Raw genomic sequence first — 16,658 nt, forward strand, 5'->3', positions numbered from 1 at the left:
AGTGCCCCCTTGTGTCAGGCGGACAACAAGACAACCACAACCACTGTTACTGGGGGTCAGTAGAAAATGGAAAGGATACTTAGGCAATATTTAGACTAGATCTGATACAGATTATACGAAAAAATTGTGTCAAACAAGATTTACAAGTGCAAGTGAGACAACAAAAGAAAATAAAAAGCGCTGGAAAATGGATCGATATTACTAATAATGTAAAATTGACTTACATGACTTCGTTGTACCAGCAGATGGCGACAAAAGCAAAGAAATGTTGTTATTCCTTTTGGAAATTGGTAAAAACACTATAAGATCGAGCTGACAAATTTTTAGCAGATTAGACATCTGCATTCGCTTTTTCAGCTGAATTTCAACATGTTTTTATACTTACTTTAATATGTGTTCTTTAAAAAAAATACAGCCAGTGGACAGAGGCAAATGACTGACAAACTTTAAAAGTTGATCTATTTCACCTTTAATCAGAAATCTGCCACTGACAGTGACACACAAGCAAAGGTCCTGACACTATAATGGCTACAGAGCTTTATTTTTTAGATGTTTGGCCCCTTGCAAAATTGACAAAGCAGCAGAGCTCACCCCTGGGTGCTGCAGTGGCAGCTCTGCACTGTGCATTTTAAACAGGCAGGGTGAGGGTGGCGGAGGGAACAACGGAGCCAGGGAAAAGAAGTTTGTCAGAGTTCATTAAGTATCAAGGGAACATCGCTGGAACTGGCAGCATAAGCCGCGCTGGGGCCCTAGTGCCATTAATCACGACTGACAAGAAACCAGGGGCCGAAGGAGGCGGAGGGAAGGGGGGCCAGGCCAGATCTGCCAGAGACTCTGCTACAGATTATAGAAAAAGGGTCCAAAAAGTCCAGGAGCAGAGGTGTAAGACTCTGGGGAGGACTGGGAGTGACAAATTATGAGTAGTCTAATTACCAATTTATGAGTGGTGTACTCATTAAATGTTGCATTTTTGAATGTGCAATTTATACAGCACACAACCTAATAGGAGCGCCGTACCAAGCTTATCTTAGCCTCCTTACATTTGAGGGATTAGCCATTTTACCCAAACTCATGAAGATATTTATTCAAACCCAGGATCCATGTCTGCAGTGGCACATATCAAATACAGCCTGAGGTCACGTGATCAAAGGCTGGATCTTCAGTGCTGAATATTTTGATGTTAGCCATTTCCTTGGGTGTGATTCATCATCTCTCCCTCATTTATATGAGCAGAGCCACCGGCCCGATAGCATGCAGCAGAAAGAAGGTGCAGCAGGAACACACTCTCACCCATACATCTCTGTCCACCCTGCCCTCCTTACTTCGCCTCAGAAATTTGGCGGTGCGGTTCGGCACGCCGCTGCCACCATGGAGCAGGAAATAAAGGGATGAGATAGGAAAGAAAGGAAAGAGGAGATCTCGTGACTCGTGAAGATGGAGGCCTCTGTTAAGTGCTGTGCTTGAAAGCCCGTCCGGCCTCATTAGCTGTCAGTAGTAACAATACAGAGCTGGCAGAGGAGACTGCTCCCAGTCTCGGTGCCATAAATCACCGGCTGACAGGGGCCTGACAGGGCTGGGAACCAACACACATGCAACACTTTCCATGCTTTCTGTCTCTGCTCTGCCAGTTCCCCCGTCTGCTCTCCTTCTGCCTGTTTCCACTGCTCATTCTCTTCTGTCCTCACCTTCCATTCCCCCACTCACTGTCCTTTTTTTATCTGTCTCTCTTTCACACACACTCATGGTACATTGCAGCATGTCAGCAGACAGTCCTGGACACATGCAGTCACACACTCTCCTTCTGCAGGGATTTTTCTGTTTTGTTTTTTTTTTAAAAACATGAGTGTGTTTGACAGAACAGGTTTAGAAAAGCCGTTTGTTGATGGATAAGATGTGATCACTGGCTGCGTTCATTGTTTGTACTTCCTCCTTGCGCTAGCTTTCTTTAACATTTCTCATTCATACTTGGCAAAGAAAAATAAAACAAATGTTTTCTTGCTGGTCCTGCCCAGCTGCCATTACAGTAAATCCTGCAATATACCGAACAAACAAGTTGTGGAAGAAAATGTGTTTAAAAGGAAAAATTGCACCAAAGTAGCAAACTGTATGTCATGAGACATCATGAGCTTTATGTTAAGTTTTTCAGGATCTCTCTGATCTTGTGTCCTTGATCAAAAGTGCACATTGTGATTAATTAATGTCAACAGCAGTAAATAACATATTCTGTCATTGTGCTGTAATAGATACATGGGTTAACATACTGTGATATGTTTTATTAGTAGTATTAGCAGTTTAACACCACGTATACTGAAAAGAATGTTGCTGAGGTAAAAATCCCTCGGCTAAGAAAAACACTCGTTAACATTTTCAAATAGTTCAATATTACACAAGCAAATAAACGAGTCCTCGCTAGATGTGGACAAAATTCGATACTACAAGAGCTGAATGGAAAATAAAAAGGTTCCAATTTGCAGATCTGTGTTGTGGCCTGAAGCTCAGGGAGGAGGAGAACACGCTGTGCTGAGGCCCATCGTGGAGCTACTGACCTGTAGCCTCTCCTGTCTGCCAGTGTGGAGGATGTAACGGTCCGTTTGCATCCAGGAGTCGCTGCAGCCGTCTGCCGGCGTCCATTATGAGGACGCGTGATGATGTGTGTGACACGAGCGGAGAGGAAGGAAGCTGTAGAGATCAGGGCTGTAGATCATTAATCACCGCTCGTTGACATGCGAACACACACACATGCACACTTGCACACAAAATTAGCTTGCGGCTGGGCTACGTCTCAGGTTTTGTTGGACATTGTCACACACTCCTCAGCTCTCGAGCTTCCATTTTTTACTGAAACTCAACAGAATTTTTGGGGTCATCTCAGGTCACTTCAGTGAGCTTCTGTGAGTCCCCCCAGCTGCCACTCAACACAGTTAGGCAACTTCACAGACAACGAACATTGTGTAAATCAGAATAAAATTGGATTCTTTTCAACACTTTCAACATAATAATGGATTTGGGGCTTTAAAAACAGATGTGAGGGAGTAAGTGGCCTCCTGTTTCTTCTTTTTAATTTAAAATCCATACATTCGCTCTCCTGCCTGTGGTTTCCTCTCGTGTCCATCATTGGATGGCGTTGCTGAGTTTGGTACCATCCATTTGAGTCTAAGGGAAAGTGCTGGCACTGTGCCTGAGGTGCACAAAGTGCCAAAAAAAACCAAAACAAAAGTCAGATTGAAAAACTCAACAAGGACGTTTCTCTCCAGAAATCTCGACCCGGCGACTCGGGATGATCCCCAGGCCTCGCCGCACTTGCACAACCCTTCAAGGCCATCTGTCTGCTTCTGCACCTCGGTGTAATTATCAGGCCTGTCTTGCAGTCATTATGTGGATGCCCAACCGGTCGTGCATGCGTACGTGGGCGGACGCGGTAATCGGCCCGGTGAATGTGCGCGGCCTCTCTTTTCATCAGGGCAAACGATAGAGCAGCCAGCGTACAGTGCGGCTCTGTGGGGGTGTGGGAAAGTGATCAGAGCGGACTTCAGAGGGTATAGAGGAAGAATGAGGAAATTGCAGACAGATAGAACTAATGGCTGTGCTGAGGGAAGAGGTTGAGGGGCCAACAGCTGTTAGCCATCAATTTGGACCAGGCTAGGGAGCTGGACTGGACCGAGCGCACAGGGACTTTCCATTATAAAACCCCTTAAAGTGTCCAATTATTCAGATCCAGTAAATGGAAACTTTAACTATTAGAAAGGGAGGAAATGGGGATACAGAAGGGGGGAAACTAAATTACATACCTGCAAACTGGAAATACCAAATCTATGTCCTCAGAAAGTTTTGAGAAACTGCACAAGGGGGGTTTTCATTTCAGTGCTATCAAACGTTCACTCCTGTATGTGGGCGTTTAAAATAATGACTGTAGACCTGCAGTACTTCATTCATATTAAGCAGAAACTCAGGAAGCGTCCAGTCCAGCTAAAACACGAGAGCAAAAACATAAACACCCCACCACGCCGCTCCGACAGGTATGAGGTAAAACAGAATATCCAGGATGGGATTATGGACACAGAAATGAAAACAGCACTGACACAGTTGCTTTTTGTAGTTACTACAATAACTCAATTTCATTTCCTTTGTCATCTAATAGTGGGCAACTGAAAGGAACTTTTGTTATAAAGTCTCCAAATACAGGAAATTAAAAGGAAATGAAAACATTCAAAAGCGGCACTAATGGGCCAGAGGCCTCGTCTGCCTGCCAACTTTTCTGATGTTTGTCTTGGCCAGTTAGCTTAGCCTAGCTCAGAGACAGGAGGAACAGGCCGGCTCATTAAGCATCACCTGTTGAACTCACATTATATCGGATTATGTCACATCATCTCGAGATCGAAAATCAGGTCTATCTCTGCAGGACGAGTTCAGACATTATCGTAACAATAGAAAAAAAAGACTGGGGGTCCAACTACTGCAAGAGCCAATAGCCGAATGTCCCAAAGGCCTTAAAAAATAGTTGTGCTATTACAAAAACCTTAACCTAATCAAACCAAGCAACCAGCCTTCAACAGCTGACGCAGGATACTGCCGAGGGACGTTACCCAGCAACGTGTTCAGATGAGCTCGTCGGACTGGTCTGAAAAATAAAATACTGTCATGCTTGTAAAAAAAATTACAAGTGAAAATTGCCCAACGGATGAAGAGGTTTTTAGTTACTTATTTACCAGGAGCCAGAAAACCATCAGTTCCAGTTGAGCAATAAGGGAAATATTGCTGATTCTGTTTCGGTCACAGTGCCGAGGAGGGATATTGGCAAGTGACGGATGAAAACTTAAGTATGTCTGGACGGCTCTTTGATTCGGTCTGGAGGGAACATCGATTCAGCTGCTGATGGTCAATCATGGAGCCATAAAACCAGAGAATTTTCAGCTAAACTCCACCGGTTGCTGCCTGAGCCGGGACCCCGACCCCTCCAGGAGAATCCGCCAGAATTCGTTGGTCACGTGGAACAACACTGGGCGCCGCCCTCGCTGGCTCGCAGTGGCATGTTTTTTAAGGTGAACTCCCGCTGGCACACACAGGCATCCATACCAAGCCGTACAATCAAGCGTGAATGTGCACCGACACACACTCACCCTTATGTACACACACGAACACACACCCCCTCTAACCTCACTATGGTCTCACACAGCAGGCCTGCCATAAATCAATGGGCAGGATCGTGTCTGCCAGTTAGACTAAACAAGAGCATTTGTGAGGATTTGCTCTCACCCATTAATCATCTTGACAGCCTGAAAAACACATTTCCCCTTTAATGACTGTATTTGGATAATCAGCTCGTTTTCCCTTCCCACCCTCTCCCTGGCTCCCTTGCATATCCCCTCCCCAATTCCTTTTTTCCCCCCAAATTTTGGCCCCCCGAGCGCCTTCATGGACATGTTGAGTAAGTCACTGTGAAGCAGAGAAGGGACTGTAGAGCAGAGGGAGGGGACTGCTAACGTCTCAAAGACTTCCCTCAAAAAAGTAAAAATAATCACGCTGGCTGTGGAAAAAGTTTCTCCTTTCACTCCAGAGACCACAAAACCTCTGCTAATATAAACCCCTGCGTGACGGCTAATTTAAAGAGTTTTTGGATGGGATAGAAGCGCTAACATTGACCGTGAATGGCTCCATATCACAAAGGTCATTAATGGCAAAATTTGGACATATCGTAAAAAAGCAAAAAATAAAGAAATAATTGGAATGCAAAAATAGCCACTAGCCTCAGGAGACAGATGGATGACTGACAAGATACTCTCCACCGCAGTGCATTCTGGGTAAAAGTAGGCTTCATCACATTTTGAGTGCAATCCCAAACTTCACATTCCCCGCTCTCAGTCAGTAGGTTTTATCCCAGTAGCCTTTTCTTCCCCAGCCTTCCCAGTCCCACAGAACTATTCTGGGTATTGACATATTCCTCTCTCCTGTGGTCCAGTAGCTGGGATGGTTTTTGCACGTGGCCACCAGATAGCACTTGATTATGAAAATAAACTGTAGGTCAAAATAAGCCGCCTGTTCAAACGGCCTATGGGATCATTTCTCAACATATTTCAGCATCTACTGCTTTTATTCAAGACAGATGTTATTAATGGGTCTCTCATGAGCCCCCCACCCTCTTTGAAAGTCTATTAATGAATTGCCTGAGTATACCTTTTAACTTTGATCGATTGGTGCACTACAATTGTTGCAATTTTTAAAAGCACGGCTAAGCACAGTGCTCATTAATAAAGCTAAAATGACATTAATGGCTTTGTTCTAGTACAAATCTTTTTCCTTGGTAATTCAGATGCTGTATATTATATACGCCCAACATGAATAAATGCATGTTATTGATTTATTCTAATAAGAATATTTGAGGTTGGCCTGTCTAATATGCTAAATTAGCTTCCTGGCAGCCTCCAAGTGGTCCATCTGAATGTATGCAACACATTTCAGAGTCACTTGACTCAACTGATGGCTAAACGACTTTCACACAGAGAGGTGAAGGCATCGTGGTGGCGGCCTCTGGTCTGAGGCTGAGTATATGTGAGTATATATCTCTCTGAGGCTTAAAGTGTCCATCTTGACCACTGGCTCGTCACAGCATCGGGAGCCACAAAGCTGCTTCCTGCAAAGACACGTGACACCTTCTCCAAACATCAACTCATTCAACTACAGCCCAGGTTCTATTAGGAATCTCTGCTTTTTAAAAAAGAAAATCCTGTAGTTGGAATATTCTTCTCTGCAGTGGTGGGCGGTCGGGTTTGTCTGTTAACAACGTCCTCCCACACTGGATGGAGAGACCGCAGCCATCCTGGGCAGCTCTCCGCGGCAGGAGAAGGTCAAGGCTGCCTGCAAACTAAATCAGAAGTTTCTCTATCTGAACTGATGGCTCCTAATTGATCTTTATTGATTTCAGGCGCCTATTTTAGTGTTTAGTTGGAATATTATCAACAGGTTTGCTATTTGCATATTTACCTTAGTTAAGAGGCTGTCATTGAAACAGAAATATTGTGTAACCTGATCACAGGTCAATGCAGACAATTGCTTCGTTCTATAGGTGGCACTGTGTGAGTACATCACCTGCTGCTGTCTCCTCAATAAACATAAAGGATTGGTCGCCATGGCGCCCATTCAGAGGTTGTCCTTGATAAGCAGAAGTAGATGATGCAATAAAAACAAAACCCTCAAGCGAAGGGAAGAGCAATTTCAAATTTACTTAAGTACTGTAAGTATTTGTACTCTTGGTTGCAAATATTTCCCCTCCAGCCACCATCAGGCCTCAGGCACTGCTGCAAGTCTCACGTTTATCTAATTCTTGTGAACCATTCCCATCTACAGATGCCATCCCATCCTACAAATTCCACATTTGAAGACATCACATGACCGCTGGTCCCCACATGCTGCTGGGAAACAAAAACCACATCGTGACAGGGAGCAGTAAAGCTGCTGCATCAGATTTTTCCAATTTGCAGCCGTAGCTCGCAGCATGAAATGGATTCTGGAGCATTACTGTACTTGGAATTATGGGAGGAAGTTTCTCAGACCAGAACACAACCTGCTCAGTAACTGGGAAGTCTTTAAAGCCTCTGTTTTGTCATGTGAGGGGAGCAGAGGCAGGCACGTAGCATAATCAGTCACAGAGTATATGCAGGGAAATAAAACAGAGGCTGTGTGACAGGCCCTGATGAGGGATGTGTTCATGCCATCTGGGTTGCTTTAACACTGCGGTCGCTGTTGGGAGCCCAGGGCTCTGTATTGTGTCCTGATGTTAAACACAGAGGTGGTAGTCATGGAGCCGAGGTTAATGTTTTGTTCCAGAGACACAGAGAGAGAGACAGAGAGAGAGTGAGCGCTCGCTCTCTCTCTGTCCGGGCTGTCAGCGGGGATGGCGAGCTGGGGTGTAGCTGGCGTCTAATTGAAGAGCAGCTCTGCACCCTGTCGTCATTAATCATCAGGCCTGTCAGCCCGCTGCTCCGGACCTCACAGTGGCACAGCCGCTCAGAGGGAAAATATTAGTCCCCTCCATCACCATCTCTGCTGATACCGCCACTTTAATTTCGTCTTCTGCCATTACACTTACGGACCACTGTCATCCATAACGCCATTGTCGGAAAAGGATAATCCATCTTTGGAATTATGGCTCACAGTATCCCTGATGTCATCATTTTCGGATCTAATGATTATGTAATGTTCTAGCAGAAAAACCCAACACAAGTAAATAAAGTAATTTTCACACATTGGGTAATAATTATTATTATTACTATTATTACTACTGTTAAGATTAAGATTAAGATTAAGATTAAGATGGACTTTATTCATCCCCGTGGGGAAATTGAATTACTATCATTATTATAATTACTGCATGGTTATTACATGTACATTATTCGATGTACATCGGTTCATCATAAGCTATTGCTGCTGCTACTATATGACCAAAATAATAATAGTGACAAATAATTTAGTCCCTACAGTCCCACAATAATAAGATTTACATCAGGTTTAAGCTTTTAATATTTTTGAATTATTGTATTTACACAAGGATATTATAAAGTATACACCACAACTTAAATGTTGCAAGATCCCAAAGACTTGCCATTACTGAATATGGATAAAAATCCAAATTCAAAATGAATCCCATTCATTCATTCATGTGTGTGTGTGTGTGTGTGTGTGTGTGTGTGTGTGTGTTTAAAAGCAGGTCTATGAATAGATCAGAATAGTTCAGATACCACATCCTCTCAAGCCCGTCTGACAAACGGACTCAGACATTTGCTATAGAATAAGAATTCAGCCTCAGTAATGAATTCAGGCTTGAAAATGCACATTAACGCCCACACAGGCAACATGAATTGAGCGTGTGGATGTTGACTCAGCTGTGTGTGTGTGTGTGTGTGTGTGTGTGTGTGTGTGTGTGTGTGTGTGTGTGTGTGTGTGTTTGGGAGGAGGAGAGATGAAGGAGATTGATGAGTGTGGGGACAGGGAGAATAGTGAGGCATTTGATGAACGAGTGCAAACTGGCAAACAGCAGAATTAATTCCACCTCCCCAACAAGATTGAAAGTGCTCCCCTCTGAATGACCTCCGGAGTGAGTCATCTCCAGATTGAAGCCAGTCTAACTATTCTGTCTGAAACAGCATCCCAAATCTGAAATCATATATATCAAAGTTAAAATAGCTCTTAGTGTGTGTATCTCACTCACGCTCGTGCTGGATTCACCTGCACTTCATCAACACAACTTTAGGGGGCAACACAATCCAGATTATCTGTAATGGCACGCGAGAGACAAATTACACTTGAATATGAGCTATCCAACAGTAAAAGCAGTATCTCCTTGACCCACTTTGTCTCTACTTTATTAAGAAAAAGGCAATATGGTGAGTCTGTCCTGCTCCGAAGAATTTCCTAAGGAAGACAAATAATTATAGCGTCCAGAGGGGCAGCGCAGAGCGGCGATCAGGACAGTGTGACCTTGCTGGTGTAGCAGAGACTGGAGGTGGAATGAAAGGGTGATCCATTTTCTTAATGGTTCTGTCAAGTGACACCTGTGCTCGCCTTTCCCCTGTCTGGAGTGCTAATGAACCGCGAGAGTAGAGGAGTCTGGGAGTCGGGGTCAATAGCTGCCTTGGAGACTCTTTGCTCCGCGCCACCTACACCCTGTCAGCCAAATAGAGTGGAGACATTATCAGGGCCGAAAATGCTCTAATAGAGGTGGTGCGGCTCTGAAGAGACTGACTCCTTCCCTTTGAGTTAGTAGCTAAATGCTGACTTCAGTTAAACCACAGCAGCCTGTAAAAAATAAAATGGATGTTCGGTCGGGAAGGTCTTCATGTTTGTGGTTCAGAGCTCTTCGGGGAGGTGTCAGCACTTTGATGAATATTTCTCTATTAGCCGCCTCCTATTGTCAGCCCTGGCCTTTGTGTTGTGGCTCCATCCGTCAGAGCAGGAGGAGATCCTGGCTCGACACCTCCCTCAGGTCATTATTGAAGTCCCAGTGACCCAGCGGCCACTCCGCGCCACCGTCCAGCTCTGCTGAGGAAGCTGTTTTCAGGCCTGGCAAACAAGAGTCAGCAATTAAGAGCTACACTCCTCACAACAAAAGCGTGGTGGGTGATGGAGAGCAAGCGGAGGGATGGAAGTCCTCAGAGACTAGCTCAGTGAGATAATGTGACCTGGCCTGCCCTCGCTGGGACGGCCCTGTCAACTGATATGAGGAATGAAATATTACACATCGCCACATATAGCCTCTAACAACATAATGATAGATGGAGTGAGATAAGTGTAGCGGAGCAGTGAGCAGCCATATTAAGTCAATCCTCTGATGAATTCGCTGAAAAAAATGACGGTATTAAAAACCGCATTCGGAGAGTGAAGAAAAAAAATACAGGTCAAAATGCAATTATGTTTCATTTATTTATCAAAATAAGACCTTTTTCCTGCTGCCTGGATAGCACAGCCATCATTAATTGTTTTCATTCATCATCTTTTCATGTCTTTGTACCATTTTGTGCCAAAGTTTACTCCTTTGAGTAAGCTTGAAAAAATATTACATCTTTGCATATTTACAAATAAAAATAATAATGACATTTTTCAAGATCGTTCTCGTGGACATGCAATCCTCCAGGGTCTGAACAAAAATGAAGAAACACAACAGCAATGAGGGACAGGAGATTAAACAAGTTCCCCAGAATAAAGCCTCACATTCCATCTTCATCGTGGTGCAAGATTTTTATTTTTAGAGTGTAAGATAGGTATAACTGTACTATACTTAAATCATTCTTTTTTTTTTTTTAGGTAGAATACTTTAGAACAATGGATTTTGGACAGCAAATAAATCCCCCCAGGGTTGAATACCAAGCGCTTGTGTGAAAAATAAATACAGACTTTCAGTTCTGGGAGACTGAAGAAAAGAAGAGACTGCAGTAATGATCCCACAACCATATTTAAGCTCTGTGTCTTTAATCAACAAAGTCTGTTGGTTCTGTGCAGACCATCCATCGCTGGGTCTTCTGCCATTGAAGCACCAGTCCCACTCCCAGTCCCAGAGGCTAATGTAGGATTCCTGGCCAGCAATCAGGCTCGCTGCCATGTGAACCCAAAATCTAAAATCCATCTGCAGGAAGTCCAAGTTGGTGCTTACCGTATTTGGAGGATCAACATCCTTTCTGCTATCACTGGTAGCCCAGGGCTGAGGCTGAGCCCAGTCTTTGACTGTAGAGGGCATAGGGGGAGTAATATGCTGAAGAGGAGGGCAGGGAAGGCATGGGAAGTCCTGGTGCACCAGCCAAATGGGATTTACTGTAGGGATGGTAGCGTGCCAGACCCAAACCAGGAGATCCTCTGAGGGAGAAGGAGCTCGGGAGGGTACCTGGGCTGCTGTGCGGTGGTAGGTGCAGGTGGCAGGAGGCTGTGGATGATACCGATGAAGGGTAGGCTGGTAACAGCTTACTGTCTACCATCCCAGACAGTGCTGTGTGTGTACGCAAGTGGGCCAGTAGCTCCTCTGATGTTGCAAAACGCTTGTCACAGGGACCCCCTACAGACACCCAGTTACAGGCATGAGGCTGGGGCTCATTGGGGAGCATGAAGCCATAGGTATAGAGGGGATGGGACAGGGAGGGCGTGGTGCTGGAAGACAGGGCGTTGGAGTGCAGGGAATGAAGGTGGTGGGAGGGGTAAACCAGGGGGAAACCAGTTTTGAGAGTGGAGGGATCGTGGACACAGGTGGAGCAATTGCTTCCTCCCAAGTGATGAGCATTGGGGTAGGTCATGCAGTATGGGTCCCGACATAAACTCTGAATGAGGGAGGGAGGGGAAGCCCCAGTAAGCGGGCTAGAGCTGGGATGCTTTCCTGGAAGTCCCAAACTTAAAGTTGACTTTGTAGGATCCAAACCCGGTACAAACTGGGAAGGGTAGCCAGCATACGCCCCAACAATGGAGCCATGGTAGCCCATACTAGCAGGGGGCAAAGGAAAGACTGAATGTCCAGGTTTAAAGGGGGAAACTGGGGCAATGTGCCCAGAGCTCAGTCCAGGCTGTGAGGAGGCCTGCAGGTCAGCCTTGCTCTCTGGCTGGGGGCTGCTGGCGGAGCTAGCATTGCTAGAGTTGGTGCTGGCTCGTATGTGGCTGGAGTTGGCTAGCTGAGCCCCATCCATCCCTGATTTGGCTGCATCAGAGTCTTTTTTGACCGCACTGTTGTTACTACTGTCGGAGCTTCCCTGTTCTGAGCTTCCAGGTTTGTTGTCCGTGTGTGGGGCCTGGGAGTGTGGCAGGGGCTGTGCGGAGGGGGAATGGCTTTGTCTGTGGGACTGGCTCTGAGTAAGTAGGGGAGGAGAATTGGAGCCTGGTGACTGAGAACGGGGAGGAAAAGGTGGACAGGACCCAGCACCACTGCTGGAGTTTCCATTTGGCACCCGAAAAGCCGCTTTATCTGAAGGCCCTTTTGTAACTTGAACATCCTTGCGAGAGTCGCCTGGGGACTTGGAGTAAGGCTTGAAACTGGACTTGTCCTCCAGGGAGTGGTGTTGCTCTCCAGATTTGGAAGATCGGCTAGATGATTCCTTGTCTCCCAGACTGCCAGAGGTGAGTGAGGACAGCTTGGAAGAGGAGGGAGGGTCTGGTTTGCCAATCTGAGAGCAGGTCTGAGCAAGGAGAGCCAACGGACTCTTCTTTGCATCAAGCTGAAAGGACAACAGCAAATATAAACACATTATTTAAGCGTAACATCGTTTATGTTATTACAGTTACAATGCAAATTCGTTCAAGTGAATTAAAGTGATGTATTTAGGACTAATATGTGTCGTGAACTAGACTGTGTTTAATGTAATAGTCAGAAAGTTAATTAAGTTACGGAAGATGCTAAAAAGGAAAAATTGTAATTAAAATTAAAAATATTTTAAAAGCGACAATCGCCCCACAATCTATTTCGGATCACCATGTGTCATAAGTTATCAAACAAATCGTTGTGCGTAAAATGGCGCATGTGCTGCCATTTTTATTTCCACAAGATTCACGGATTACAAGTAACTTGACGGAATCATATTCAGAGCTGAAAATCTATGAGTCCTAAGCTTATTCAAGAGACATCACTTTTCCCCTTTTAAAAACACTTACTTCAATGCTTACGGGTGAGGACGTGAGGGGTTGTAGGTACTCCGGGTGGAGCAAGTGGCCGCTGTGTGCCGTCAACATTTTAATGATCCGAATTGGAAGCCTTTTAGCCTGGCGCGAAGGATCCGCCGGAGACGGACAAGACGTCGGGGCGGAAACGGACGGTCCTGTGTGGCGTGACTCGCCGCTTGCGTCGTCGGCGCTGCGCCCCGGGGACTGGCTGCGTAAAAGCGGTTCAGACCCACTGGGGGAATCTCTCATCTGGAACGAGGCTCGCAAGAGTTCTGCGGCATGTGAGGAGTGGACGCAGCGTTTAAAAACTTATTTACCAACACACTTCATTGCGATAAAGTCAAAAGAGTGCGATAATCCAGAGGAGAATGTGCGGATGCGCATCCAGCGTGTCGGACCCAATCTGTACAGAACAACAACTCACACAGATTTCATCCGATGATCACTCCTGAATATTCCTTTATCCGTTGTCGAAATACTGGAATGCACGTAAAAATACAGGCCTGTATTCACAGTCTCTGAATTAGGAACAAGTGGAAGATCCCCGCGGAGGTCGGTGTGCGAGAGACGGTCCCCACTGATGTGCGTGTGCGCAGCTCTCCCTCTGCAGCAGACTCACAATATCTCACTTCTTCCATAGAGTGACGACGTGAAGGGAGGGAATTCAAAGCAACGAGCCGCTGTCCAATCACAAGTGGCTGCATTCGGAATGGGGCGTGGTTTTAAACACGGGCGTGGCTAACCAACCCTTCACACCCGACGGTAGTAATCTGTCATGACCTCCAAGAGCCAAATGATGAACAGACACGCTCACAAAAAACACAAAAGACAAAAGAAAACACTCGATTTTTATATATAACTCTCCGGTGAACTGGCTGCATCCATATTTCTAGCATTTCTATGACATTATTGTGTCATAGCAAACAAACAGCAGCGTTTAATACAAATCAGTATGATTCATTAATATCCAGTAATTAATATCCAAAAATTGAGCTTTAATGCACTCACACAGCATTTACCATTAATAATCTTTAAATTTTCTCAGTCCAAAATGATAGTCCTTCATTCTAAAAATGGGAAAATAAATTAGGCCATAGTTATCTGTACAAATTACAAAGACCTGACCACCAGATAATAAAAAAGAACATGTCGAATCATGTCTCGTTGATTAAAGAGAAGCAGAACCAGCCATTGTTCTGAGCTTTGACGCTTGTTTGACATTTCTCAGCACCGTCTGATCAGACTGTGCCCCCATTTGCCATTAATTTGCAGAAAGGATGAAGTCAGCGCAGCGTCACTCAGTGGCATCACTGTTCACCTGTCATCATCAGGCTTGATCTTCACTCATCACCGTGCCATTCAGCCTTCAATGGCCTCCAAGTATCCGAGGGAACATGAATGCAAGTCTGCCCGCCGCCCGGCTAAGTGTGGCACAATCTTCTTTTGAATCTGGCTGTTTGTTTAAAATTGTCTGTCAGCACCTGAGGCTGAGCCGGGGAAACAGGTGACATGGAACAATTGTGTTCTCACTGTGAGATTTACAAGGTAATACTGGGAGCTTAAAGGGAGACTTCAAATATGTCTTATAGAAAGTCAAGGAAGAAAACAGGCTCAGTTTGAAGTTGTGTCTGCTGTTTATTGCACAGTCATCCACTGTGTTTGGGTGGGTGGAGCTGCATAAGGAACAGAGGCGTTTTAAATAGGAGACCACAGAGGAGGGCAGTGGGAAAAGCCAGACAAAGGCAGCAAAAGAATGAAACAAGGGAGGGTTCAAACAACAGGGAGCAAGCTCCTTTCATGTGCCCCCTTGATGTTGGCTGGTAACAGCTGTTTTGGCGTGTTGATGACTGATGGCCGTTTCCTGTTGTGGATATTTTAAAGGGGCAGGGGCGCTCAGCATGCCCAGGGCCCGTGTGACTCTTGGGGGCTGTATCAAAGCTGTGAGTGCACCAGCAGTCCCCCCCCCAGCTCCCCATGATGAGGTTGATAGGCTCTTTGGAAGAGTGAGGAGGAGCAGACTCCACATGCCCCTGTGATCCCATGATTTATAGAGCCACTGAAGCCTGTAATGGATGCTGATTTTAGGTGGCTGAATTCTTTTTGGTATGTGTGTTTAGAATGCTGAGGCCCTTTGTGGAAGGCTGGGTAGGTGGTGGGATGGGGGTAAGGAAGAACCTTCAGGGTGAAAATGCTATATTGCTATGCAGCAAAACGATCACCATATTTGCCCACCCAAATCATGTGTTCTAAACATTACTTTTACAACAAATTCAAGTTTCAACAAGTTTCATCTGAGACTTCAAACAAGCCTTGCGGTTGTGTGTTCCAACCCATACAACCCAGAAGGTTGAATTTTAGATGTGTGTTTGATCTGGGTTTGAGTAAATACCCATGACATTTTCAGCATGAATGTGACCTTCTGGGTCTTTAGCAGCATATTCAAATTCATTCATTTCAACCACAAAGCGTTTTTCATCCACCAAGTCATAATCTCCCATTCTTACCCATCAGACAAGTTAGTCTTGATGTTCTCCATTTAAAATTACACCAACCACTACAATTATGTGAATAAACTGGCAGCCATTTTACGCCCTGGCTTGTCTTTACGCAACCACCAGATTGATCTTCAACTTAAAAAATATGTGATTGTGTTTGCTGCTTGGACAAATAACCAATTTGATTTTTATTGTCTAATGGCAGACTTCTGGTCTTAAATGACCAGCAGATTCGATAGGGTGGTCTTTTCTAAGAGTAGGGATGGTGGTTCAAACTGTGATCAAAGGAGTTGTTTTTCCCCCCATCTTCAACCCATTATATGTCCTACGGCCTTTGCTAGTGTTAGCCAGACTTTGACAAGCTCTAGCTCTGTTGTACTGTACAAAGAGAAGGAGCGAGAAATGATAAAAGTGCCAGAGAGGCAAGGGGAGGGAAAACAAGTGTAAATAACTCCTATTTAATTATCTGTGACTGACTTATGGGGTGTGTGGAATGGGAGTAGAGGCCTGAGGCTGGGGCTCTGTTCTACCTCTAGTGGTTTCTCCAGCAGCAATAAAACTAAAGAAGCAAAAAAAAAAAAAAAAAAAGTGGATTAAGACAGTTTCATGGGGTGTAGCAGACATGGCATTTAGACCCAAACACTTATAACAGCCTTGCAGGCAACATTCCAGGCAGGACAGAATGTTGAAACAAGGATTTCCTTGAGCTGAAAGGTCCACAAACAATACCTGCACAGTGTACCTTAATGCATTCACACATCCCCGTTTACCTGTCCGAGGATGTCTCCTCTTCCTTCCTTTGACATAATACAGTAATCCTTTAAACGTACACATGAGCAAATGCAGAATGTAAACAGAGCAGCCAAACTGACCAAAACATCTTCAAATTGTACTTTTTTTCAGTTCCTGTGCCGTAGCTCAAAATATCATGAGCACAGTAATGAATGTAAATTCCAGCCATCTCTCCATTCTTATTTGCTGCCTGTTTATGTGGGATATGAAGTTTTATATGAATGGTAATACAATGAATTTCAGATCAAC

At 45.0% G+C, this 16,658-nt stretch overlaps 1 protein-coding gene across 3 annotated transcripts; it reads right to left on the bottom strand.

Annotated features, from left to right (window-relative positions):
* Positions 1 to 10,396: 10,396 nt before the first annotated feature.
* On the bottom strand, positions 10,397 to 13,759 carry znf703 (zinc finger protein 703). Of its 3 annotated transcripts, XM_011615430.2 has the most exons (3): positions 13,547 to 13,759; positions 13,114 to 13,394; positions 10,397 to 12,680 (listed from the first exon to the last, which is right to left on the bottom strand). In XM_011615430.2, the coding sequence occupies exons 2-3, from the start codon at positions 13,369 to 13,371 to the stop codon at positions 11,172 to 11,174; spliced, it is 1,767 nt and encodes a 588-aa protein (XP_011613732.1). In that variant the 5' UTR covers positions 13,372 to 13,394; positions 13,547 to 13,759; the 3' UTR covers positions 10,397 to 11,171. The 3 variants fall into 3 exon arrangements, with proteins under 3 accessions (XP_011613732.1, XP_011613733.1, XP_003974612.1); XM_011615431.2 differs by having other exon boundaries at positions 13,126 to 13,759; XM_003974563.3 differs by having other exon boundaries at positions 13,114 to 13,759.
* Between the last annotated feature and the right edge of the window lie 2,899 nt (positions 13,760 to 16,658).

Source organism: Takifugu rubripes, chromosome 21 (genome assembly GCF_901000725.2).
Source record: "Takifugu rubripes chromosome 21, fTakRub1.2, whole genome shotgun sequence".
NCBI classification, from domain to species: domain Eukaryota; kingdom Metazoa; phylum Chordata; class Actinopteri; order Tetraodontiformes; family Tetraodontidae; genus Takifugu; species Takifugu rubripes.

Bases quoted from the DNA above. Each gene is read 5' to 3' on its own strand.
- znf703 (XM_011615430.2), bottom strand. From the start codon at position 13,371: ATGAGAGATTCCCCCAGTGGGTCTGAACCGCTTTTACGCAGCCAGTCC. The intron at 12,681-13,113 runs GTAAGTGTTTTT...TTGTCCTTTCAG, and splicing joins CCTCACCCGTAAGCATTGAA to CTTGATGCAAAGAAGAGTCC.